Source organism: Anas platyrhynchos, chromosome 2 (genome assembly GCF_047663525.1).
Source record: "Anas platyrhynchos isolate ZD024472 breed Pekin duck chromosome 2, IASCAAS_PekinDuck_T2T, whole genome shotgun sequence".
Lineage (NCBI taxonomy): Eukaryota > Metazoa > Chordata > Aves > Anseriformes > Anatidae > Anas > Anas platyrhynchos.
Window position 1 is genome coordinate 12,077,750 of NC_092588.1, and position 26,741 is coordinate 12,104,490.

The following is a 26,741-nucleotide window of genomic DNA, read 5'->3' on the forward strand; positions in this document are numbered from 1 at the left end:
CAACTCAATGCTGATGTTTCCGTCAGTGTGTTAGGGGTGGCAGCCTTTTCCAAGACTGACCTATGCCTGGCACCTAATCTTCCACGTTTCAGTAGATGTACAGAAGGGAACAAAGAGCTGTGTTGTTAGCACTGTATTTATAAAGCTACCGTGAAGAAGATGCCTGTGTTGAGCGGACAACAGGAAGCTTTCATTGCATCTCCAGACAAATTAGAGGAAAAAAAAAGTATCACTGAGGCAAAAATGTGTTTCTTCTTATCCACTTCAAGATGATGTTGAAAACCTGGTATCCTAAATGCATCTTTACCTATGGAACCACAGTCAGCTCATTGCATTGCAACTGGAAAATTTCATACTTAAAAGGGAATGACAGGCAATGAGGAAGCAGGAGCGTTCCTGGCATCAAAACTTTTGCTCTTCAAAGTTTTGGGCAAACTTCTCCCTGTTATTAGTCTGGAGAGAAGACCTTCACAGTTAAAAAAAAATATATATATAAAGGTGTAAATCTCGGATCTACATGAACAGCTGTCACAGCTAAGGGTTCCCAGAAGCCCCATTCTGTTTTTTCTGACTTGGGGAAAAGATCAACTTTTAGCGTCTGAGGTAAAAACATTGCTAAAAGCAGCGGTATGTGGAAACACAGCGTTTTGAAGAGAAGTGCGTAGTGGGAGTTAAAGCGAAGCGTAGACTAAGATATCTGGACACGTATTGAAGGAAGAGCTCCTCTTTATTCAACTTGGAGGTGGACAAAAAGGGGTTGGGGTTGGGTTTTTTGTTTGTTCGCTCTTTGTTTGTTTTTTCTCCAAAGGCTTTGGGGGTGTCCCAGCCAGCCCCGGAGGGCATTCCTCCCTCAGCACCGGGCACCTGAGGGGAACTCGGGGCTGGAGAAGAAGCCGAGGGATGGCAGCCGGGCGCCCTCAGCGCCTTTATGCCTTGAGCCGAGCCGAGCCGAGCCGGGCCGGGCCGGCCGCCGCCTGCCGGGCGGAGCGGCTCCGCCCCGCTCCCTGCCGGGGGAGGCTGAGGCACCGCGGCCCGCCGCTGCCCGGCCCTCCCCGGCTCTCAAAGCCTCCCGGGGAGGGGGGGGGAGGCTGCGAGGCGCCGGGAGGATGCGAGTGGGCGCCGCGGGCGGCGAGGCGAGGGCCCGGGCGGCCGGCGGAGCTGGGACTCGGCGGCGGCTCAGCGCCCGCCCCGCCGGCAGCGGACGACTCCCGGAGACGCAAAATGGCGGCGGCGGAGGAGGAGGCAGGCGGCGGGGCTGAGAGGAGAGGAGAGGGGGGCGAGGCGGCTGCGGGGGGCGACCCCAAGCGGCCACGGGAGACCCCTGGGGAGAAGGCGAGGCGCTCCCCCGGCCGGCCCTGAGGAGAGGGGGCGGCTGCGAGCACCCCTTCCCCGGCTCCGTGAGGGGGGAACGGGGCGCGGTGGGGCGGCGGCGCCCCGCCTCGTCGCCCTCCTCCTCCTCATTGTCTGGCGGCCCCCGGGGGGGGATAAACGAGGCTGTGACAGAGCCGGGGGGATGGGGGGCACACGGGCAGGGCGAGCAACTTCGCTTTCCGTGCCTTGAAACGGGACGGAGCCAGCCGAGACCGGGCTCCCCCCCCCCTCTCTATACACACACACGCTCGGTGTGGCGGTGGGAGGGGAGCGGGGCCATGTCCCCAGCCCTGCCGGGGGTTTTTGGGGTGCCGGGGGCCGCCCTGACGCCCGGCTGTCCCCCAGGTGCTGCGCGGCGCTGGAGATCGGCACCCGGCGGGGCGAGGCGCCTAATGGAGGCGGCGGCGGGGCGCTGAGGGAGCGGAGAGGCTGCGGCTGTCAGCGCTGCCCGGTAGGTGCTGGGGCTCCCCGTCAGGCTTGACGGAGGAGTTTGGCTTCGTTGAAGGGTGAGTCAAGGCTGAGGTGGCGGTCCCAGCCGGGACAGGCGCCGCAGAGAGCGCCTTGGGGCTGTCAAAGTGCACGGCGATCCGTGCAAAGGGGGGCTTTGTTGTGGAAGTGCTGAGGTGAGGACGAGCAGCCCGCTGGAGGGGGAGAGGAGAGGGGAGTTTGGAAAGCTGCGCTGCTGGTGTGAAGCAGCAGCCTGTGCTGTGGTGGTGTTTGCTCAGAGGGGTTTCACGCACGAGGAGCTGGTGGGTGCTCTGAGGAACCTGGTCCAGCTGTGGAGAACAACCTGTATGAGGCAAAGCCCAGGACCCAAATACCATAGGCCGTAAGTCCAAACCTCCCCGAACAAGCAGACATCATGTAGAAAACCCATTTGTTACCGTCTTTAAACATTGCCAGCAAGGCAGCCTCTTCCAGTTACGCTGTTAATTGGGTTCCCCGGAGCTTGTTAGAAGGAGGTGCCATTTTTTCTAACCGAGGTGACTGCTAACTTCAGGCTGGCAGTCCTCCTAGCTTTCCTCAGCCAAAAAGCCCTTTGCATTTCGGTAAAGCACCTGTGCACTGTGCTTGTTTAACAAAGACAAGTTTGGGACATAACACTTGGAGGTAGGGCACGCATTCTCTTTGTGAGGCTTTCCTACTCCTTGAATGCTTCTTGTGGCTCTCCTGGGCTCTCTCTTCTCTTGCCAAGCCCTCGATGACCTGTGCCTGCTTCAACTGCATCCAGTGCTCCGTTTGCTAGCCGTAATTGTTGTCATTTATCTCTGCTGGTTATTATTGGGAAAGACGATGTTTATCGCTGCGTGTCCATGTGTCCTTGGAGCCTGTTAGAGCTGGCTTTTGAACTGTTCTGCCTTTTGTAAATTTCTCCACGCTGAAGAATTTCTGTCAAGTGATGGACTTTGTGCTGTTGTTAGGGTTCCTTTTGTTCCTAATGTACCAAAAAGGCTGTTTCCTTGGGTCTTTTGCTTCCCTTAGCAGTTTGTGGTGTTTCACTTAGGCATATTACTATCCTTGCGCTGTTTTTCCCCCAGTCACTTACAAAGCCTGAGGGACAGGATTAATTTTTTTTTTTTTTTTATCTAGTTACCATTAACATAAATGATCTTTTTGTTTGGATGTGACTTCTGAATTCAAAACAGTCTTACTTCAAAGATCTACGACTGGTTTTGAAGTCTGATGCTTTCTTCAAGTTTGAGTTGAGAATTTCTTCCATCTTTATGGAACTAACTTCTAAAGCAGCAAGTCAGTGTAAACTGTTTTTCTAGTTCTGTTTGCACATAATAAATATAACCGAGGCATACTCGCTTGTGGCTGAGCTATGGCCAATCTCTATTTCTATGGTCAGTTTCTCTTTGTGTCTCAAGGCTGAAGTCTAGCTGAGAATTCCCCCGTGCCAGATGCAGTGTTTTTATATTATGAAATTAGCCTCTCTAATTTTCAGAAATCCTGAGCCTGTTGCAAAATTGACAGAACGAGCTCTTTGGGGTCTGTTTAATAGAAGTCCTCCATGATAAGTTTTGGGGTGATGAGGGGAGGGGACGTTCTGGCCACGTTTGGCTGAGTGCAGGAGGGCCTGGACGCGCTGTTCCCTTCTGTGAACTCACGGTCGGTATTCCCTCTCCGTCCTGTGCCAGAGACGTGAGGTCACTGATCCATAAATGCCCGAGATGGTTTGCCTCGGAGTTGCCGGTGACTTGTAAACAAGTGATGCAATTTTCAGGATAGCACCGTTTCCCCTCCTCCCTTTGTTTCCTCGCTATTTCCCAGTCAGGTACCAGTATCAGTGTTCAAGTCTCGCTGTCGGTTGTCTCACCTTTGCCGAGTGTATGCTCATAGGAATCCAGTTTTGTGGTGTTATTAATTAACTTTCTGACACTGTCACATCAGGCACTAAAGGTGATTCCTCCTGCAGTCTACACAAGGGATGCGATGACTCAAGTTTTCAACATCTTTATTGTCATTGGTAGTATTAATTCTGATTTTCATCTTTGATTGCAGTCCATCATGTTAGTTTGGTTTGGGTTCGGTTTGGTTTGTGGTTTCGTTGTTGGTTTTTGGGGTAGCTCAGGGCCTCCTGAAATACTCCAACCACTCTGCTGCATAAACAGTTGTTTCTTTTTCTGTGGAGGTGGGAGCCACCAAAAATGCCTCATTTCCTTATCCTGTAGCAGCCAGATGGCATTTCATAATGCTGCGCCGTGCCTCCCTTTGGCTGATGGTTCATTTCCAGTTCTCTTGTCTTTCTGAGAGCTGGAAGGAACCACACCAGGACCCCTCACCTCTTTTCTCATACCCTTCAGAGTGCAGCGAGCTGCAAGGTGTTGCATAAAGCAGCATCTCTGCTTCCAGGGGATCCTTTCTACCCAGCTCTGGAAGTCAGCCCAAAGGGAGCGCATGGCTGCTGTTGTGGGAGAACGTGAAGGGAAAAACAGGCAAGAACTCTGAACACGTTGCTACTAGCTCTTAAAAGACCTTGGAGATAGATCATGGAGAGCTTAATGATGCAAACACACTTTGAAAGTTTGACTTCTGCTTGCACCTAGCAGGTCCAGAAGAGCTCACTTCCAAAAAAAAAACAGGCTTCCAGTTGTGTTTGGAGCTGTTCCAGAAAGCCACTTGGTGTTGTAGGTTCTTGGGTGTCTTGGCCTTCTTGACCCACAGCTTGAAGCTGCTGCTGGAGCCAGCAGGGAGCTCCTGGACTTTGTCATGGTTCTGGCAAAGGCTGCAGGTGTTCAGCGCCCTGAATCTTCAGAGCATCTCAAGCCACAGATAGTTTGTGAGACCAGAAAGAGCTGCCGGCTTATAATAAGTTCTGTGACTTAGGCGCATGGTTTGTAGAGGTTTTAAGGCGGAGTGCATGAGTGCCAGGCTCCTGTATGGTCACTGGGACAAAACGAGATCTGGGAATGTTGGATGTCCTAAAAAGAGTAGAGGGGAGACAATCGGGGAGGAGATGTGGCTCTTCTTGGCCTTGTTTAACCCCCAGCCCCTCTACACCCCACAAACCTTAGTTACAGCTGTGGGCTTCTGCAGAACGTCACAATTCCTAGTAAATCTTTGGGATATACTTTAAAAGCAGGAAAATACTGTGTTGGTTTCTTTTTTTTTTGTATACATAGGGCAGCTGCCAGCAGCAGCACCTGCTGGAGTCGAGGGTGCTGAGCAAGGCAGGGTCGTGTCCCGAGCAGCAGTCACAAGGGGAGCTGAGCGGAGCCCGCCTGAAAACTTGGGGGGTTTCTGCTTCTCAGCAAGCCGAAACGCAGCTCCCCATCCCCAGTACTCCTCGCTGTGAGGATGAGGACTGAGGAAGGCTCACCCTGACTGCAGCTTCTTCAGTTCTTCGCGCGGGGAACTCTTGGAGGAGCTGGTGCCTCTGGAAAGAAAGCACCTGTTGGTGCTGTGGGCATCCGAGTGTGATACTAACCCACGCAACGCTGCCCCTTGCATCTGACAAATGTTTTACAACTTCGACTTCTTTGCAGGTTTTACTTAAATTTGGTGGAGGAGGCTGTGGCTGAGCAGAGAACTAATTTGTTATTTCACTAACTGGAATAATTTACAATGGAAAGAAGCTTTTTTTAGTGAAAAGTTGTGTTTCTGTTTACACCTTCGGGTATTCTACCTCGCAGTCTACAAACACTCTTTTTAAACTTGATTCCTGACAAGTCGCTTTTCTCAATTCTCGAGTTCTTGGACTCCACCAGGGGAAAAGGAAGGCCCTGCTAATACTGCTTGGTTGTTTCCTTCTGGAGGAAGGAGGGGAGAGTTGAGAAAAAGAGGAATGAAGTCAAATGAATTTACTCTTTGCACACATGCTGAAAGAATAGGCAGGTGTTCTTGGGAATATCTCATTTAAATCTCTGTGTATGTGTTTCGAGAGGATGCATCCTCACTTAGAGGAGCCAACGTCCCATTGCTGGACCTCATCCTGATGGGGCTGGCATCTGAGGGTTACGCGGGCTGCTCCCGGCAGGGCTCTTCCCACCCAGGGAGGCTGAGGGAGCCGGCCGAGCGCTGCTCTGCTGCCTGGAAAGATTCAGTCATTTCCACCCAAAGCGAGGAAATAAAAAGCTCGGTCAGCCATTTCATCTGGAGATACCCCGCCCTCCTCCAACAAATATGAAAAAGGGAAAATGTAGGCTTGGGCCCTCACATATCCCAGCAGTTTGCACCCATTCGGGCGATGCGACTGGGGTCGGGGCAGGCAAAATAGAAGTTACCTTTTTTTTTTTTTTTTTTTTTTTCAAATTTCGGCAGAGGAAGTGATAAGGTTGATATTGCCCCTTTGATATTTGATTTAACCCACTGACTGCCCGGGAAGGAAGGAGTCTGTTTAGTTTACCTTTGTCCTAGATTCAGTTTTAATATCTCATGTTTAAATGGGGGGGGGGCTGATCTTTATTCTTAATGATTCATGCCGCCTCAAAGCACAGTGGTTTCTACTTGTGTGCTGCCTTTCCCACTGGGGGATGCAAACAAAAGAACAATAATTTCAGACTCCTCCTTCAGTTTCCAAGAGAACCTTAGCTGCTCAGGGATAGCTCTGAATTTTAAAAGCATTTTTTTCTTCCAAATTATGTATTGATTGCACATAAAATAGCAGCACCGTAATATGCAATTTAAAACAAATGCACGGGGGTGCTCGGTTGCTTTCAATGCTCCTCCTTTATTTTTATTTTATTTTTTTTCCTCCAGCAGAAAACAAAAAGTGGATTCTGTTCCCATAAGCTGCTCTTGCAAAATCCGCACAAACATTTATTAGTCTAGACACAAAATATTCTCAGCCGGCCTCAGCCTGATGATGGCAAAAAGAAATAAAAATAATAATAAAAAAAAAAAAAAAGAAAAGGCAAGCTAATATTGTACTTGGCTGTCAAAAGGGAAGGGGGGAATCATGCCCCAGGCTAGTGAAGCTGTAACATTTTGCTGGGGCTGCCTACAACAACAGATGCATCTCGTTCCCCTGGGCTTCCAGGCCTGCCTATTCTCTTCTGCTGAACTTGGCCGCTCGCAAACATTCCCTGTGAGTACCACACCCCGGGCTTCTCCTGGACGCTTTTGATTCGATTTAATAATGGCACCAGGCGTGCTCCTCTTCACCAGGCCTGCTCTTCTGCGCCAGAAATCACGTAGCGAATTCGTTGATTGGAAAACGTGCAAAATAGGTGGGATCTGGGGTGACTGGTAGAAATCAAAAGGGTTTAAAGTAGGCGATGTGACCGCAGCTTAAACCTGCAGGAAGGGCGCATCGATCCGAATGGTTTATCTCAATCTTCAGCTGCAACTTCTGTAAATACCAACTCCTTCTCCTCATTTGCTACCGTGACAGTTCGTGGACTTTTGCTGAGTTAAAAGGACAAATCATAGTTGTGTGTGTTGTTTGATCAGGCCTTTACCTCAATGCTCACGTTCTCAGACTGCTGGGGTTTTATATTTTTGTCATTTTCTTAGAAAATGGCGAATGATGCATATCCCAGCTTCCAGATGATTAGTTCCTGTTACTCCCAATTTGTGTCAGGCTGCGTTTGGTTGGAAATGAAAATGTAATTGCAAATTCCCCTAAACAGCACAACATGTCTGTGGTATTAATTAAAGCACTGTAAATACGTAGAATATCTGAGAATGCATTCCTTCAAGCATGACCGTGTTTTTTTAAACCTACAGAGGAGGCAAAATATGGTATTTAGGCTTTAGGTAGATGAAATGTATTGCTTCTGTGGTGGCAGATCCATGTCTTGAGATCTTAAACCTGGTGGAGCTCGTGCTCGAACCTTCAAAGGAGATGTTACGTAGACAATAAACCGTCCTGCTTTTCGGGGAGGACTCTTCTTAGGTCATTCAGAAAACATCTTCGGTCTTCACTCACTGCAGCATTCACACAGTGAATGCCTTCCTGTAAGGTTAGCCACCGCTGGCCACTCGTTCTGTGCTTTCAGTAAGTAAAACCTTCGCAGCTTTGAATCTGAATTTGCAGCCCCGTGTTTAGGTGAGCCCGGAGCGGCGTCAGGCATCACTGGGCTCCTTGTCTGGCGGCGCTGGTGAAGTGAAAGATGCCAAACGTGAATTTTGACAGTGAGCTGGGGGGCTTGTGCTCGCCCGGTGGCTCTCTCAGCCCCTGTGTCTGAGCAGCGGGAGCATCCAAGCAGCACAGGACGGAGCTCAGCAAGAGGCTGGGGTCAGGGCACTGCTGCAAATAGAAATGCTTTGCTGGCTGCAGAGGTTAACCGGGTACACGGCGCTGTTTTACTACGTGGTGGAGACCTGCGGAGAGTGTTTCTGCCTTCCTTTTTAGCTGAAACATCCCCAGATTCTAAGGGGAAAAGGAATAGAAGGGACTTGCGGAGGTCATCTGGCCCTGCCTCCTGCTCAAAGCGAGGTTAACTTTGAAATGAGATCGGGTTGGTCTGGGTCTTGCCGAGTTTTGCAATCTTCCAGGGACGGAAATTCCTTCAAAGTTGCCAGCAGATCTCCTCGACCTCTCCAGACAGCTGCCTGCAGTCCCCAGCTGGTGTGGAGGTGCCGCTACTCCTCCATCAGCTGGCCCCACAAGCAGTGAGTGATCTCCAGGAGCAGGCCGAGAGCAGCGAGGTGGAGACAGACCCAAAGCAGCCCCAGAGCCTCTCCTGGCTCCTGGCAGAAGCTCAGCAGGGACCGAGCACCCTGCGTACGGAGAGGGAAACTCAAGGGTTGTGCTGCTTGGATCAGATCAGGGCACGTCCTAAAGAAATTGCAAGCATCGACCAAGAAATTCATCTCCCCAGTTCTAGGAGAGTCTGCCAGTAGGCTGTAGGTGAATTCTGCTTTGGTTTTGTGGTGTAATTCAGCTTACAGGTGTAAAGCCGATGTGTGACAGCAGGAGGCACCTTCAAAACAATCAAACGTCAGCTCCGGAGTCACATTTTTGACTTGCAGTTTGAAATTCTGACTTGCAGCTTGAAATTTGGCAAGGATCTAGCCCGAGGTCTGACAAATGCCTTCTGCTGTTCAAAGCAAAGGAACTGGCAGGATTATGAGTCAGAGTTTGTCGCCACCTCCTTGTATCCAAGGTAGGATTTGCAGGATATTTTGTTACCCGCTCTCCACCGGCTTTCATGCCTGTCACTCCTCCTGCTTTAAACCTCCGCTGGCAAATGGATTCTCCTCCTCCCTCTGTCTGGGTTGTCACCCCTGCGTGGTGCGGGACCATCTGCGGGGCTGCGGCAGCTGAGAGGTGCCTGGGGACACTGAGCTCCCGAGGCGAAGGGGAGGTTTTGTACTCCCAGCCCTACGCCGGGGCCTGGGAAAGCTGAGGTCTCCACAGATTTTTTTTCAGCTTAGGGAAAAAAAAAAAAAAAATTAAAAAAAAATGGAAGTGGAAAGGAACATTTTGTGAAACGCTGCCTGTGCCAGATTTTCGTTTTAAGGGAGGAAATCCCGGGGGAACAAAACCTTTTGTTTTGGTGTTTTAAGGAGAAACTTTTTTTGATAAACAGCTTCTGAAGTGAAATCAATTTTTACCGCTATGGTTTTTAAAAGCCGATATGGAACAAACATTTTGGGGGTTGAATTAAATGTTTATTCGACCCAAAACGTGCTCCACGATCTTTTCAGGTCAATAATGTTATTTCCTCTTCCTCCCCGTTTTTCTGTGTAACAGCACAGCAGGCAAAACAAAACAGAGCTGTAACTATGCAAAAAGAAATCCATCTCTGAACTCTGCCACCGTTTTGCTGGCTAAGGTGAACGTTTGCATCGGCAATCGTGGCCAGGCCTGATCCTTTAAAGAGTAATGACGTGGAGATGTCAGGTGCAATGAGCACTGGGCGCTCACCTCCTGAATTAAACACGCTCGAGCTCCAAAAATCAAGAGCTGCCCATGTAAAGTGGAGCTGCCTGGATGAGCAGGTGAGGGAAAATTAGGTTTAAATTGAGATTTGCTCAAAATTCTGGGGTCAGGAGCAGCAATGCCCTCCTGAGCCACTCCGCTTGGGCACATCCTTCCAGTTACATTCAGTTTGGGTTTTTGTTGCATTTTTCTCCCTTTTTCCTGCATGCTGGACAGAAATGTCATACAGCAAGCAGGGAAAAATGGCTTTTCATAAAGCACCTTAACACGTGGAGAACACCTTCTGTAGTCTCATTTCTTGTGGCAGCGGCTCCTCCTGCTCGGGGCATGGAAGGACGAGGCGGGCAAAACTTTAGTCCTTAAAGCTTGTTCTTTGACTTGTTTTCTGCTGTCAGCCGTATATCTTTTCCTCCTGAAACTTCAATCAAAGAGGCAGCACTTAGGAAACGTATAAATCTGTATCCAGATCTGCTACAGAGACAGCTTTTAAGTGTTGAATTCCACTCTGGAGAGTAAGCCTGTCTTAATAAAATTACTAATGAATTGGTGTTATGAACTGTTTATGTTCTGAAGAGCAGAGTCCTGAGCAGTTGCGTGCTCGGAGATAAAATACAAGCTCCAGGGCCTTTGAAAAGGTGTGTCTGCACTTAGTTTGGTTTTATTTCCCTGGGAAAATATCCATTTTGTGGGCTGGTTGTGCTAGGAATGTCACTTGTGTGAAGATCTGAGGTAAAATTACAAAAGGGCGTTGTAGTAGTGAATATCTTGAGAGATGAAGTGCAGCTACATGGAATTTTTCCTCCAGATTCTTCTACTGCAGAATCACAGAATGGGTTGGGTTAGAAGGGACCTTGAAGACCATTTAATTCCAGCCCCCTGCCCTGGGCAGGGACACCTCCCACCAGCCCAGGTTGCCCAAAGCCCCATCCAGCCTGGCCCTGAGCACCTCCAGGGATGGGGCATCCACAGCTTCTCTGGGCAGCCTGTGCCAGGGCCTCACCACCCTCAGAGTACTGAATTTCTGCATTATATCTTAATCTTTGCTCCTGTATTTGACTCAAAAGTATTTAAGGGACAAGCCAGAGCAACCCCTGAGCCACTAGTGGCAGTCTTTAGGAGTCTGTGGGGGATGAGGGGTGGTCTCAGGGGAGTTGGGGCAGGCAAACATAAAACCTGGTCTGAAATGAGGGGGAGAACACGCAGGGAATTACAGATCAGTTCCCGGAATCGTTGTTCCCAGAAAAATACAGGAAGAATTCGCTTTAAAAAGAGCCTGTAAGCACCTAGAGAACAACAAGAGTTTATTTTTAAGACAGGTGGATTTGTCAAAAAGCAAGTTATCTCACGCAAATCTGCATTCCTTCCTTGTCAGTGGAGTCAGCCTCCTGCAACTGGATGCTGCAAAGCCTCCTGAAGTCAAAACGCACGAGAAGGTTGCAGTGGCATCCTCGTAAGCAGAACAGGAGAGGTGTTTCAGGGGAACTTAACTACTGGGGGTGTGCGTGATTGCTTTGATCTACTGCTCAAGCGTGAGTTGTAATTCCCTGGTACACTGACAGACCGTGGTCAGGCAGCGTGCTGCAGCTGCAGCAATCCCATCAGAAACTGGTACCGGGGCTTCTGGAAGGTTTGTAGAGGAAGGAGGGCTGCAAACATCTGGCTTTGCTGGGATTTGAGAACAGTGAGTGCTGCTGCACCTCCGGTCGTGTCAAACTGCAACCCCAGCCAGCTCCTCTGGCTGCTGAGGAGCTTGTGACAACTGGCATGTCTGGCATCTCGGAAATTTTACTCAAGATCGCAGAAAAATTAGGTAATACCACCCAGCTCTTCCCCAGGAGAATTGCCCAACGTTTCGTCTTGGCAGTTGCCTGTCTTTTGTGAAGAGCCCTCCAGCCCCGCAGAGGAGTGGCACAGTTAATGATGCTCTCCCTACCTCTCGTCCCTCCGGGCAGGGAGACAAATGGATCCATTTAGCTGGGCTTCGTGGCTTTCTCGCTGCGAAGATAAACGAGACGGTCTGCAGCGCACGCTTTGTGTATGCTTTAAAATAAATATCCTTTACACCTCTCTGCGATTTTACAGATGGCTGGCAGTGGCTTGTCGAAGAAGGGCACCCTTCAGCGCCAGCACTATGAAATAATTATGACCCTGGAATGATGATTACCAGAGATTTATGGAGCGCTGGCGGTGTCCTTAATGCTGTGTAACCGTATCCCTGGCATAAGGAGCCCCTCGTCCTGGGCGGCACGCTCCGGGTGTAGGCAGAGGAGCAGTGCGGAGAGATTCGGAGGGTCACTTCCAGGCACTCGGGGAGGATTTTTGCAGCAAAGTGCAGTAAGGCCCAGTTTCAAAGCACTGTGTGATAGCTACGGATGAGCGATTTTGTCTTTTGCCTAAAGACAAAATGTGAAGTTATGAATTATTTGCCTTCCTTCCTAGCCACAGCCTCTGCTGGCCCCATAATCAAAAATAAAGGGCTGTGTTACCCTACTGTGGGAAATAGTATTTATTTTCTCCTTCTCGTTTTCTTAAGCTGCGCTGCTTCCTTTTATACTGCTCTTCTTTCAAGATTTTGTCAAGATCCAAGCTGGCCTTCTGTTTCTAACCTGTTACATGCCCCAAAAACCTTGTGAAGCAGCTGCTTGGATGTTCCTTTTGCACTTGAGCATGCCACCACTCTGGGCAGTAGATAATGTTCCACTGTCTACAGACTCATGTATCTGTGGGATTTCTTGTACAAGAAATCAGCGCCTGCTTTTATTTCAAGAAGAAAACTATTACAGAGAGTATAACCCACTGCAGAAGTTAGTGCATCGTTTCCAACAGCCTAGTTGTGGTCCCAGTGGGATAAAACTCACTCCAGTCTGTGCTATTTAAGAACATATTTATTCTCTGAATTTATGCAGGCCTCAAGTCGGGCTGGTACTTCTTTAGTTTTTCTTAGAAGTGAACAAGGAATTCTGAATGGAAAATACATAATTTTGTTTGGCTTCTGCTTGCTATATCACTTTTTAATGCCTTTTTTTTTTTTTTTTTTTTTCTTCTGGTGGAGTTCACACAATCAATCACGTCCCCGTTAATGCATAGAGCCAAGAAAACAGATCTTAGTTAATTGCCATGTGTTAACAATCAACTTTTATTGGTCTGGGATTGGCCTTCACTTGAAGAATGACATTTGGGGAGCTAGGAGGAAAGGACACTCATCTTTTGTCTGTCAGAGCGCCTTAAAAAGGCATTTTTTGCCTCATTTCAAACTGGGGAGAAAGGCCCTGTGCATGCTTGTACCTCTGTGTGTAATGAAGCAGAAAAATAGGCTAAACGTGCCTTTTTTAGAAAGGAAACAGAGGGGAAATCAGTAGCCCAGCTATAATTGAGTTGGAATTTGTCCTTCTTGCCTTAGCTGTGAGGATCTCTTCCTGGAATGGGTCTGCTGGTTTCAGGGGTGAACAGTGGTGGACAGAACCCTAAGGGGCTGAATTACCTTAAGCCGTGCTATGTAGCAGAATAGAAGTCAGCCTTTAAATCGAACTAATTACACTCTCTTCTTTGCTACAGGTGGTGGATGTGGACTTTAAAGCAGTGTCTCAACATTTCATCCTCAACTGTCTTTTTTTTTTAATCCGATTGCACTACCCAAGAAAAGCTGCTAACGGGAGAAATGTTGAGACGTTACCAGAACTGACTTGAAGCACCAAAAGCCATTATTACCGATCCAGAAGAGCTTGAAGCTAAGCCTGTAGCTGACCAGTCCGTATCGCATCCGCAGGAACAGGCATGGCAAGTAAACGAAAATCAACAACGCCGTGCATGGTCTTAGCCAACGAGCAGGATCCGGACCTGGGGACGGTGTCGGACGTGGAGGAAGGGCCGCCCGCAGCGGCGCCGGCAGAGAACAACCCCGTGGCAGAGAGCGCCACGAGCGAGGAGGACGCGCACGAGTGCGTGGATTCAGACAATCAGAAGAACGCCAGTAAAGTCGAAGGTGGCTACGAGTGTAAATACTGTACTTTTCAGACTCCCGATCTCAACATGTTTACTTTCCACGTGGATTCGGAACATCCCAACGTCGTGCTGAATTCGTCCTACGTTTGCGTGGAATGCAATTTCCTTACCAAAAGATACGACGCGCTCTCAGAACACAATCTGAAGTACCACCCCGGCGAGGAGAATTTTAAACTGACCATGGTGAAGCGTAACAATCAGACAATCTTCGAGCAGACTGTCAATGACCTCACTTTTGATGGGAGCTTTGTTAGAGAAGAAAACGCCGAGCAGGCTGACCCTGCCGAGGCCCCCTCGTCGGGGATCTCCATTAGCAAGACGCCCATTATGAAGATGATGAAAAACAAAAGCGAAACCAAACGCATTGCTGTTTTCCACAATGTCATCGATGACATTCCTGGCGAAGAAAAGGGAACGGAAAATGAGCCAAACTCGGAAGAAGCAGGAGAGAAGCCACCGCCGGCGGTTTCCGAGTCCAAAGCAAGCCACTCGGCCGTTTGCAGCGCAGCAGACGTGACGAGCACGGTGGTGACCCCAGCGCCGGTGCTTCAGCCCGGGGTGGCACAGGTCATAACGGCTGTTACAGCTCCGCAGAACTCCAACCTGATCCCCAAAGTCCTGATCCCTGTAAATAGCATTCCGACCTACAACACCGCTCTGGACAACAACCCTCTTTTGCTCAACACCTACAACAAATTCCCGTACCCGACCATGTCAGAAATCACTGTGCTCTCCACTCAAGCGAAGTACACAGAGGAGCAGATCAAAATCTGGTTTTCTGCCCAGCGTCTGAAGCATGGTGTGAGCTGGACGCCGGAGGAAGTGGAGGAAGCGAGGAGGAAGCAATTTAATGGCACGGTGCACACAGTGCCGCAGACGATCACCGTCATCCCAGCGCACATTTCTGCCGCTAGCAATGGGCTACCTTCGATTTTACAGACGTGCCAAATAGTCGGTCAGCCAGGCCTTGTTCTCACTCAAGTCGCAGGTGCCAATACCTTACCGGTGACAGCCCCGATAGCTCTGACTGTAGCGGGAGTCCCAAACCAAACCCAGCTGCAGAAGAGTCAGATCCACACCGCTCAGCCCGTGGCAGAAACCAAGCAGGTAGCTGCCGTGCCTGCCCCTCAGCCGATCAAAAATGAAACCGCCCTAATGAATCCCGATTCCTTCGGCATGCGGGCCAAAAAAACAAAGGAACAGCTGGCAGAATTAAAAGTCAGCTACCTGAAGAATCAGTTCCCTCAAGATTCAGAAATTAGCCGGCTTATGAAAATAACAGGCCTGACTAAAGGAGAGATCAAGAAGTGGTTCAGTGACACGCGCTACAATCAGAGGAACTCAAAGAATAACCACGGGATTCATCTCAACAGCGATTCGTGTGCCACCATTGTTATTGACTCGAGTGACGAAATGAACGAGTCCCCAACGGGAGCCACTCCCCAGAGCAAGTCCTCGTGGGGTGCATTTCCCGACTTCACCCCGCAGAAGTTCAAGGAGAAGACAGCTGAACAGCTGCAAGTCCTCCAGGCGAGTTTTCTTAATAACCCTGTCCTTACAGATGAGGAGATGAACAGGTTAAGAGCCCAAACCAAACTGACCAGGAGGGAGATCGATGCCTGGTTTACAGAAAGACGGAAGTCGAATGTCTTAAAGGAAGAGGGAGCCGACGTGAACGAGAGCAATGCCAGCAGCTCAAAAGAGGAGGCTGGAGAAACATCCGTGGGAGACGGAGCAGCGGGACCAAAATCGGGGGGCTCCGCTTCCAGCAAAATAGGCAAAAAATCCCCAGAGCAGTTGCACATGCTCAAAAGTTCATTTGTTCGCACTCAGTGGCCATCCCCACAAGAGTACAACAAGCTGGCAGAAGAAACGGGGCTCCCAAGGTCAGAAATTGTGAGCTGGTTCGGCGACACTCGCTACGCCTGGAAAAACGGTGGGCTGAAGTGGTATTACTACTACCAGAGCGCCAACGCGGGCAGCCTGAACGGGCAGGGCTTCGCGAGGAAGAGAGGGAGAGGAAGACCAAAAGGGAGGGGGAGAGGAAGGCCTCGAGGGAGGCCTCGGGGGAGCAAGAGGTTAAACTGCTGGGACAGAGGCGTGTCGGTGATAAAATTCAAAACTGGAACAGCGATCCTGAAGGACTACTACATGAAGCACAAATTCCTTAACGAGCAAGACCTCGATGAACTGGTAGCCAAATCGCACATGGGGTATGAGCAGGTCCGAGAGTGGTTTGCAGAAAGGCAAAGGAGGTTAGAACTTGGGATAGAGCTCTTTGAGGAGAACGAGGAGGAAGATGAAACGCTGGAAGATCAGGAAGATGAGGAAGAAACAGACGATAGCGATACGTGGGAACCGCCCCGACATGTTAAGCGTAAACTCTCCAAATCCGATTGATGCACGGTTTGGGATCTGGGAGCCAAAAACCTGTGAATTAGGTTTGATCTGATGCTGAAGAGCCAAACCATTTTTCCTGGCCTTCGGTTTTAGCAAGCACCTGCAAAGCATCTCCCTTGCACCCGGGAGAACACGGGCAAGATGCGACCCGTGCAGGTGGCCAGCGTTTGCTTCCTTGCTACCAGAGGTGGACATCCTCAGGCCCAGCCTAGGACATGGGGTTACAAATCAGCTCCAGTTCAGCTCCTCCTCTTCTGTGTTACCGATGGGAAGGTTCATCATACACATGACTGCTTCTCAATATTTCATTGCCTTATGTTGTTTGATTCCAAAAAACCACAAACCACCACAGACGCATATTTTTTTGTTGTTGTAGGAGAACATTGCCTGCTCGCGAAGGAGGAAAATACAAAAACCTAGGATGTGTTTTTGCAAACATCACTTCACCTGAAAGGTTTCAAGGCCTGGGTTTATTTCTTAAGGAAAGGATTCAAAACAAAAGAGAAGGGGAAAAGTGTGACAAAGGAACCAATGAACCTAGGGGTGAGGATTGCTTGGTTTAAGAAAACGAGGCGATATTGCACCTTTTGCATATCTTCAAAGTGTTTTGGGTTTACAGAGCTTGTGCTGAAATGTTTCTTGCTGATAATTATGAGCTAACTGAACGAGTTTAATGCTAGAAGATGCTTTTCGTTAAATTTAATCAGTGTATCCTACATCAATTTAATTTAAATGCCTGACAGACTTGATGCAGTTGATAGCAACATTCATTTTTAGCTTATGCATTCTTTACTTTGTTGGAAAATGGTAAGAAAAGTATTTATGTTTCTAGCTAAAAAGACTAATTTCTTGAAATCTTACACTGTATTTTAAGGTGAACACAAGGCAGAACCTGCCTGTTTCCATTGGGTCAGCGTTGCTTACGGTCGTGTAAGAATACACAGACAGAGGCGAAAAGCGTCTTCAGGTGCTAGTAAGAAAGGGTTTCAAGTAAGTTGTGGCAACGACCTGCTTTATAATTCTCAAACGAAATGAAGTTATGTGGCTTTTAGATGGTTAGGCACGATAAACATAGCGGTGTTTGCTTGTTCTCTAGCGATAGCCCGGCTGAATGTTTCACGTGCAAGTTTAAGCTAAAATTCAGCCTCGTGGATTAAGCTTGCCACTGTGCTGGTCGCTCTTAGGGCTGCGGGGTGAACACACGTATTTATAGGGATGGTTCGATCTGCTTGAACTCCAGAAGCAGTCAAATCTGACAGGGAGCATCTGCATCTTGGATGAGTGTTTATATTTAAAGAAAAGAAAGGAAAAGAAAAGAAAAAATGGTCTCAAGGCAATGAAGTCTTCGTAGTGTTTGGATAACCAACTAAAGAACAGGGGGCCAAATTCACAGAAGTTTAGGCAGATACCTGGCATTGTAGAGGAGTGGTACTCCAAGGAGGAGTAGTTTGTGTCCGTACCACTGTCAGTCTGCATTTTTTAGGGGTAAGTTGCTTTATATTTAGGTGTCTAAAGATGCTAATGAACTGGTGCTGCTGTAAGCAGCGTTGTCTGCTTTTCCATGGGCACTAACAGAGCGCACGCTAGCCATCTCCTTTCCAAATCTGTCGACCTCTTCTCTGTAGGCATTTGCATCTGTTGACCTGTGAGGGAAAGATGAGCATAGAGAAAATGTGTCCTGATGTTTCCGCATCTCCAAGAACCTAATCTAGAATTATTCTTTCTTCCTTGTTGTGATAACTGTCAAAAGACCAAGGAAATCTTTTCAGTGATGATTTTCCGAAGCAGAGGAGCTCATATTAAATGTGATTTGCCAGATTGTGGCTGAAACCTGGGTCAGAACAAGAGAGGGAATAATGTCTGACAAATGTCTGTGAGCTGGTGTAGGAGAGGTCAGGATCTGGCCTCCCCAGCACGGGCTGCTGCGGGAGGTTGGGAGCTGTGGCTTGGCAGGTGATGGGGTAGGTGAGGCTGTTGGGGATAGCACAAAGTCAAGGAAAGATTTGCATTAGCTTCAAGCTCCACTGGGACCACAGGGTCAGAAATCAATGCTTGATGGGTGGGAAAGGACAGAACTAGTAGGGGAAGAGATGCTATTTTTAAGTTTCTAGAAATATTAAAGCAAATCCTTAAACTCCTTGGGAATATGCCTCCAACAAGCGAGTTCTGGACTTGCCTTCAACCTTAAGGCTGAGCCAGAATTCATTTAAAAACAAACAAACAAACAAAAAAACACCCAATCAACCTCTACAAGCATCTTCATTTTTGTTAGCATTTAGTTTATTACTAAATCTAACCTTCTTTAAAAGATGCAAAAAAAAATAAATACAAAGATCCAAGTTAATTGTATGATTAAATGGGAAATGTTTCCATTTTGGCAGTGCTCTGTTAACTAGCACTCAGCTACAGTGTTAGGCCTTAGCACATCTGGTCTGAGAAAGGCAGGAAGAGGAAACACATTGTTTATCAGACTAAATATAGTTGGATTGGACGTCTTCTTTGAGTAAAATGGTCAGAGAGGATGGCTGGTGTATACTGGACCAGATCTTTAACTGCTGCAAACATCACAGTTCCTCGTGTTGCATAATATTGTTATAACAGCATTCACAGCCTGTCTCATCTCTTTGCAGAACACAGAATTTAAATTTAAACCACGTGCTGGGGGCCGGGTAACGAGAGGTGCAGGGTACCCACGTTTCCTTTAGGCTAGATGCAACCTTTCGGTTGTGCCAAGGACGAGAAAAATCTGTGTGGGTTCAGTCCTCAGAACACCGGCTGCATGCACTCACCACTCACAATCTGCTATTTTAGTTGGAAAAAAGAGTCCAGGTTATTTCACGTTTACAGCACGGGTGTATTTGCACTGTGGGAGACGAATTACCAGAGGCTCCTGCAGCAGAGCTGGTGGGAGGAGCACTGGAAGGAGCTGGCGGCATGCTGGAGGCCGAGGGATGCTCTGCTTTGGCTGTAGCCCCTGGTCGTGGCAGCCCCGAAGTGCTGGTGGCAGGGGGTCAGCACAGATTCATCTCATCTGATCTTAGATCTGATCAGCTGGTTGACCTGGTGCTGGTTAACGTTGTCTCTGGGATTCGGATAAAGCCAGGCTGAAGGCAGGCAGCGTCACAGCCGCCGAGGCGCTCGCTGTCCCTGCATCATGCTGCTTCACCACACGTTGCGCTCTTCCGAACACTGAACAAGCGCTGCAGTCACTTGTGTGCAGCACACAGAAATCCCAGCTCTGACCTGAAAGCAGATGAAAGATAGCTGGTAGCCCGTGACTAGATTCAGTGGATTATCTCTAACACCCTGCAGTGAGCCGGGCCGTTCCATTTCTGAACCTTGTCCAGTTCCATTTCTAGTGTTTTTTCACAGCGTTATGTGCAATATGGTTGCTAGCTGTAACTTTGGTCATCAGTAAGGAAACTCACACGATGTCCATGTGTGACATGAAATAATTTCTCTAATGCACGGCTTGCTGACGTGGGGTGAAAGCCCCTTGTCTGCCTGCCCACCAAGGAGCTCCGAGGCAGGCGAATGCTCTCCCTTCTCCTTCGGAGCAGAGAGAGGATTTCTGGAGCCCATACAAAGGGATTCAAAGCCTGATGCAGTCCCATAAGCTAGAAAGCCCCAAGCTGCAGACACTCTCCTCCTGCATCTTCCCCAGAAGTGAAAGCACAGCGGTAACTCTGACAACAAGTCTGGCTGCTGCGGAACCAAGCTGTAAGGTGGGGAGCATTTTCCTTTTGCACTTAACGGGGTGCTGCGCATCCAAGTCGGATCTCAGCGTTTGCTCCTGTAAATATGACAGCCCCAAACCGTGTCCTCCACCACCTCCTCCTCTCTGTGTTCCTATCTCCCAAGGAGAGAAGATAACCCTTAAGCTTCTGTGCTAGTAAATATCCCCGCCCTCACCCGAAGGCACAAAAGTAGAGTGCAATGAAATGTAGTTACTTTTCTTTGATTTAATTTATTATTTATTGGAAAATACTTTTGCCTGCGTTCGGTAGGAATGAGGAATTAGTGATGAGGGAGCAGTAAAACTGCTGGAAGTTGTTGGGAACGCCTGGGATAATCGTGTCGGGGATGGGACAGGCAAGCGCAGGGCTCGGTTCCTGCCCTGAGCAGTACCGGGTTCTGCCTGTCGTATTCCCCGTCAAGCTTCTGATGCACTGGGATAAAGATGTTTGGTGTGACACAAACTTACTGGGGCAAGTGCCTGCAGGTTTGGTGAGGTTTAAAAAAAAAAAGAAAAGTCCTCTCCAGAGCTATTTGTACACACTCAATAGTGGAAATTTCAGCGTCATTGTCCCACTTGTGAAAAGGGAGCTTCTGAAGCACGGGCAGCTTGCTGACAGTATTTTCAAGCCTAATGGTCTGAGCTTTTCTTTTGTCTTTTTTTTTTTTTTTTTCCTGCTGCAGTGAAGGGCATCTGCACTTTTTCAGTGGATACTCGTAGAAAAAAAAATAAAAAAAGCCTTACCACAACATTCAAAATGTTGGGGGGTGGCTGAGGATCCCGTAGCACTTTTCCTGAGTTCAGGGGGGATTTGTCTGGCTGAGTGCAAGGCAGCTCGTCCCCAGCGCCTGCAGCCGGTCAGAGGAACTGTGCCCCAAACCCTGCCGGCTGTTACAGGCAGCTCGCAGGCAGACACCGATCTTAGAGACATCTGGAATTAGGGGAGATGAATCTTCACCTTGCAGCGTGCTGGCTGGGAGGCAGTGCTGGTTTCTGAAGGGTTTCTGTTGTGTGAGCGATGGTACTCGCCTCCGCTCCCTAATGGCACGTGTGGGGAAGCGTGAGGTCTTCCTTTTGGGTTTTGTTCCTTACTCTAGAGCAGGTGGCACTCCAGCGGTGGATAATGTAGCTGATCCTGGTTAGAGTACTGTGGCATAAATACGGCTTTCGGGTTGCTGAAGTATTTAGAGAGTGTTACCATCTGAGCATTGGACTGTGCGTACCTAAAAGTGTGTTGAGACGTAATATTTGTATCCCAATTGATCAAAGCGTCTCCTTATGCTTATTCAATACCAGATCCCTATCATGAAACTTACCCTAACGAATCTGCTAGGATGACAGAAGATTCAAGCTGCCAAGTCTTCACTTGGGAGACGAAACAACCAAGCGTGAGCGCTCCGCTCTGATTTTGCCGTGTTCCCCTTGCCTCCAGTCCCAGCTTACGGGAGCGTTCCCGATCCTGCCTAGTTGGTTACCTGCTCGTATGCTCACCGTTTGGACAGAAATGCACTAAAAGGAGTTGCCCTACTGGGAAGGCTTTATATTGTACAGAAAATGTGGCACTAGGTACCGCTCTTCACGTGCACAGGAGAGTTAACAGGTGTCGGTTTCGTTTACAGAAAAGATGGAGCTTTGCAATTTCCTATAATATATTGCAATATATTTAAATGTCCTGTTTGACATGTGAAATGAAGCTAAGTTAATGCGTTGTTAATGTGTTGGAAGTATGAGGAAGACGATTCACTAACGACCAGCAAGGTTTTTAGAAGGTGTCCGGTATGTAGCAGTCTGTGTGATGTCTGGCGTACGTGCTGTTGTTAACGGAAGCAGCGATGCTGTTCTCGTGTAGAATGAAGCGTTTCTGATGAGTGATGCAATAGCTTACAGTGTCTTTCCTTTGTAGCTGCCCAGCGTGGTGAAGGGGAAGCAATTCTTGAAAAAGTTCAAGAGAACTGGTTAACTGTGAATGGGCCCTAAACTTTTCGTGAAACCAAGAACATATTTGGACACACACAGGACTTGAATACTCAAAAGGATTGGAACTTAGTGTTGTGCCAAAGTTAAAACTACTGCAGTTGGCAGAAGTTCTGCACTGTAAATAGAAGACTGATTAAAAGACAGCTTTTAAAAAAGAAAAAAAAAAAAAGGAAAAAAAGAAAATCAAATTTTAATACAGTACATTTTTATTCTGATACATAATGGAAACATTCTGTTTTAGACCTTTTCTGAAGAGGCTTCAGTGACCACTAGATTTTGTCCTCTTATATTTTGTTTGGCCTAATCCTATATGTTCTAGTAAGATGGGCTTTACTGCCTGTGTTCTTTGATACGTGATTAAGCTTATAGCTTGGAGTGACCAAACATTTTACAGAGTAAAAGTTCTTAGAAACAGTATAATGTAACTGATATTTCTGTGTCTTATTTATCAGGCTCTGCACAAACTTGGAAAGTTGTGCCGGACTTGTACAACTCATATATGGGAACGCAGCATACTTCTTGATACTACAAACCTAAGCCTTTGTGGCGGTATGGATCTCGTCTTTGGATTTATTTTTGTTATTTTTTTGAGGCAAAGAGATGAATGGATGCTGCTGTAAAATATTTGTAATATTGCCATTATTGCTTTCTGTAGCAATTACTGCTTTTGCTTCAACAGATAAAGAAAATAAATCAGAGATAGAAAAATCCTACAAGAAGCTGGTAGAAGAAAGGATCACGTGGGGACTTCTGAAAATAAACTTTGTACCAAAAAAATTTGAAACCAGAAATAATGGAATAAACGTCTCCTTACTGAGTGTGTGTGTTTTTCATGGGCCGCGTGGAAACCAGAGACTGTGTTTGCCTGAAAATGTCACGAAACGGATCTTGCTGAGTGCTTTTTTTTTTTCGTGTTCCACAAAACCGAATTTCATTGATGCCTTGGAGGCGATACAAGTGGAGGAGTGGCTTGGCTGGAGAGCCAGCACCAGGGCAGCTTCACGTTGGGGTCAGGGCAGCAGCGTGCTGCTAACTATCCTGCCCTATCCACAGGGACGTTCCCGTGGCTTTTCTCCTTAAGGCAGACGCTCTTTATTACCACGCTGAAAATATTTGGGGTGGGAGGAGTAGGGGCGAGCAGGAGCCTCCCTGCTGAAGCCCCTGTCAACTGGACATCACGCTGGGTGACCTCAGGGCTGGTTTAAAAATGTGTTTTCCTCAGGCAGTGCCTGAGGTGGGTCTTGTTGAGCCCCAAATCTCTCTGGCAGCCCCAGGAGGCTCCAGGAGCCTCCCACCAGCCTCCCTCACCTCCCCAGCTACCTGCGGTGTCCTGCTCCAGCCACTGTGCCGTGGCCGGGGGTGTTTGGGACCCCGTTGTCCCCACAGGACCTGGCTTCACTCCCACACGTTGATCCCTGAAAGAAAAAGACAGGTTTAAGACAACAGAGCCGGACCTGTGCTGTGGTTCATGTCAGCCCGGAAAAACTACGCCCTGAACCCAAGCAGCGACCTGGAGGCGAGCGCTAGCGGTCAGCACAGCTGGGTGTTTGCCCAAATAGTTGCACTCGGTCCAGTGAAAAAAAAAAAAAAGGAGGGGGAAAAAATGTTCGAGATTCGGTCAGCTCCAGAGGGAGGCAGGAAAGGCTTCACACAAGCACCTTGTTTTTAAAGTTACCTTTTTTCGGTTGCTGCGTTGGCAGTGGCTCCAAACTCGGCTATTTTTAATAATTTCAAGTCCTGACGGCGTTTTGGGGCTGTTCAATGCCTTGTTGCACTTCGAGTAGTGTAAAATGAAAGCTCTGACTACGTGTTTCCAGTGCAAAAACGCTGAACTGTGAGCGTTGTGACTAACTCCTTCCCATCCGTGTCGCCTTGCAGTATCGGTGCCGATGTGCGTTACCTTAAAATATTTACTTGGGACAAGAAAAAAAAAAAAAAGATGGGAAAAGGGGGAGAAACTGGTGGTCTCACTTAGCTGGTTTGTATCTTTGGGTGAAAATAAGGGTCAGCTCTGGCAGTAATTCTCTGAGCGACTGGTCCTGTCCAGTTGTGCAAAAGCTGCACCAGAGAACCCAAAAAAAAACCACTTTGGGTGTTCCCATGTGGAAGCCTCCAGACGGACAAGGAGAGCGGGACTGAAAGCCCACGAGTTGTGAGGGGCACTCGAGGGCAATCCCCAAGCCCTTTGTGCATTTCTTTGATGTAGCTTTTTGGTTGCTTGGTTGTTTTCCCGTTCTTTAGGTTTATTTCTCTCTGTTCCTGCAAGGCAGCAAGGTCGCAGGCAGTCAGCTCAGGTTTCTGGATGAGTTTTGGGCCTGACGCCGCCCGCTGCGGTGGCTTTGGTGCCACGTGGGACCTGCAGCTGCATCTCAAACCAGCCTACGATTTTCTAGAGCTCACCTGAAATGCTGTTTTTCCATCACGGGCAATATCCGCTTGTTTGGCACCGTGCAAAGAAGCTTAAGGATGGCTGCTGCTGCGAAGAACTCACGGCTCAATAAAAGGAAGGAGACAATAAGCAGAGGGAGACGAGAACACCTCGAGACACTGCCAGGAAATGAAGAGCTCCATAAAGAGCTCCTCCTTGTCTTTTCTTCAGGGGAGAGCCCATGTTATGACTGTCCATTAAAAAAAAAAAAAAAAAAAAGCAAACTGCTCTCCCCCCAAGGTACGAGTGTTTCACAGCATCTGGAAGAACCCAGGGGGCAATTCTTTGGAATTAATTTCGCCTGGGAATAGGCTGGGGAGCTGGGAGAAGAAGGGCTGTGGGGGTTCAGACGAGCTCTGCCTGCCGTGCTGCGTTTTCTTTTCCTGGCCAAAAAGCTCGGAACAAATTCCTGCCCGTCGTCTGGGCTGTCCTGCGTGTCCGGGCTTCCTCTGGGCTTGCCCTGATGGCGAACTGAAGCACACGAGATCGTCCCCAGCTCGCTGAGGCTGGAGCTGGGTCCCAGCACACCACAGCTGGCTCAGGCTCATGCCAGGAGCTCCAGCGGCTTGGCTGATGCGCAGGAACTCGGCGACTGCAACTTCTCAGAGCCCGTCGGTGCCACTGGCCTGATTTTCACCCGCTGAGCTGGTGGTTTCGGCTGGCAGGGGGGTAAGACCTCGTCTGCCTGGAGGAAGAGATTCATCTGTGGCTTGTTATCCTTGAGGATACACGGAGCAGCTGTGCCAGTTCAGGATCCTGTTGGGCTCCTGTACCTCCAAACCCTCTCAGAGCTGCCTCTTGCAGAGCTGCTTTCTCCCACGTGAAGCCAAGGCTCACAGCACCACAGCAAACCACGCCGTGCAAGCTCAGGCAAACAGCTTTGCTCACATACAGCCGGGATTTGTGCACTGGCAGCTGCACCGATGACTCGGGTCTCGCAGGAGAAATTGAGCAAACCTCCAGTGCTGACAAGGCAGAGGAATTTCCTTAAGTTGCACTTTTTTAATTCTGGTAACTAAGATACGAGGAGCTTTTTAAATGTCTGAGGGGAGGCGGGAGAAAGGGAGAGCCAGGGAAGGAAGGAAGAAAGGACGGAAGAAGAGAAGTGATGCTACGCCTGGGACTTCTGCCTCAAAGCACGCAGTGCCCTAGCCGCTAGGCCCCCTGCGTGGCACTCAGGAATTGCTCCCCTATCATTGATTTACCAGGCAGAGGCACGCTCGTTGCAACACTGAGCCTCTGCAGACCATGTTGGTATCCTCAGAGGCACCGGCGGCTGAAACCCTGAGCCCTGGAGGACTCCGCAATCCACGCTGGCAGCCAGCTGGCTGCTCTCGGGTTTGCCCCTGGGAACGCCTTGCACTTTGTGTTTTACTTTGAGCGGGGGCCACATTTCACTTTGATTACTCATCTTTCTTTCTTTTTTTTTTTTTGTTCTTTTAGATTTGTTCTTAACAGTCCTGCTGGATTTTAGTGCTGTACTCATCAGACCTGTGTTTTGCAGCATGAACGGCAGTCCTGGAGGAGTGGGGAAGCAGCAGCACGTGCCCAGCATGTGTGAGGAGAGGCGCAGACGCTTGTAGCTGTTCAGACACCAGTGCCAACCTCTGCAGATTCCTTCCCGTGTCCTCTGCGTGTCCTGCAGGAGCTCAGCACACCAGTCTGCATGCAGAGAGGAGACAGATGGTTTTGCTGTGCACATACAAGAAGCTCTGACTGTGCTCGCCTACCCTGACGCTTGTAATGAAACGACTGAAGCATCACGTGGAGCAAGCTCCTGCTTCCCTCCAGACTTGCTTGTTAAGCAGTTTCCTATGTTCAGGAGGGCTTGTTTGCCAAACGGTCAGCTTAGTAGCGAAAGAAACCTCAATTCTCTCTCATTTTCTGGTCAAATCTACCTGCCAATGTTTAGTTTCTACCCAAGGATTTATACCAGCTGATGCTAGTTCCAGTCACAGCTATGCTGGTGTGGAAGATATTTTGAGCATATTTTGAACACAAGCATCCTCCACCCCTTTCTCACATCTCTGCTAGAAGGAAACCTTTCAAATTATCCATACAAGCAGTGGTTTGGCCTCGAATGCTGTTCTGGTAGGCACAGGTTCATGAGTCCATTTTCAGGTTAGGGAAGCACAAGGACGACTTCTCAGCTCACCTTCTCTGAACTTGTATGGTGGTTTGGTGGGAGGAAATGGGTTTCCCTGGATGAAAGGGCCAGCAGGGCACAGAGAGGAAACAGCATTGCAGGCCACTTAAAACATGATACACTTTCTGTATGGTGGTAACCTAAGGCAGGATGGGCAGCTGTTAATAAGCAGTGCCATGTCTGAGTCTTAAAATCTTAAAGAAGCTCTAGGATCAGTCTTTACTTTGCTGTGTCCCCTTTTCCCATAGCACAACAATGCAGAGTGCAGGGAGATTTGGGATGTTCTGTGTTCTAAAAGCCTTCTGAAAGAGATTTCAAAAGTTCCCCATCCTGCCTTGGGCGAGAACTG

At 48.7% G+C, this 26,741-nt stretch overlaps 1 protein-coding gene across 7 annotated transcripts; it reads left to right on the top strand.

Annotated features, from left to right (window-relative positions):
* The first annotated feature begins 989 nt into the window (after nucleotides 1-989).
* ZHX1 (zinc fingers and homeoboxes 1) lies at nucleotides 990-26,126 on the top strand. 7 transcript variants are annotated; one of them, XR_011807352.1, is made up of 4 exons: nucleotides 990-1,242; nucleotides 1,717-1,822; nucleotides 13,259-16,648; nucleotides 25,751-26,126. XR_011807352.1 is itself a non-coding variant. In XM_038175722.2 (3 exons), exon 3 carries the CDS (start codon nucleotides 13,478-13,480, stop codon nucleotides 16,103-16,105), a length of 2,628 nt encoding a protein of 875 aa, XP_038031650.1. In that variant the 5' UTR covers nucleotides 990-1,242; nucleotides 1,717-1,822; nucleotides 13,259-13,477; the 3' UTR covers nucleotides 16,106-22,635. The 7 variants fall into 7 exon arrangements, 2 of the variants coding, with proteins under 2 accessions (XP_038031650.1, XP_071890441.1); XR_011807348.1 differs by lacking the exon at nucleotides 25,751-26,126 and adding an exon at nucleotides 21,138-22,635 and having other exon boundaries at nucleotides 13,259-17,095; XR_011807350.1 differs by lacking the exon at nucleotides 25,751-26,126 and adding an exon at nucleotides 21,745-22,635 and having other exon boundaries at nucleotides 13,259-17,095.
* Nucleotides 26,127-26,741: the final 615 nt, after the last annotated feature.

Bases quoted from the DNA above. Each gene is read 5' to 3' on its own strand.
- ZHX1 (XM_038175722.2), top strand. From the start codon at position 13,478: ATGGCAAGTAAACGAAAATCAACAACGCCGTGCATGGTCTTAGCCAAC.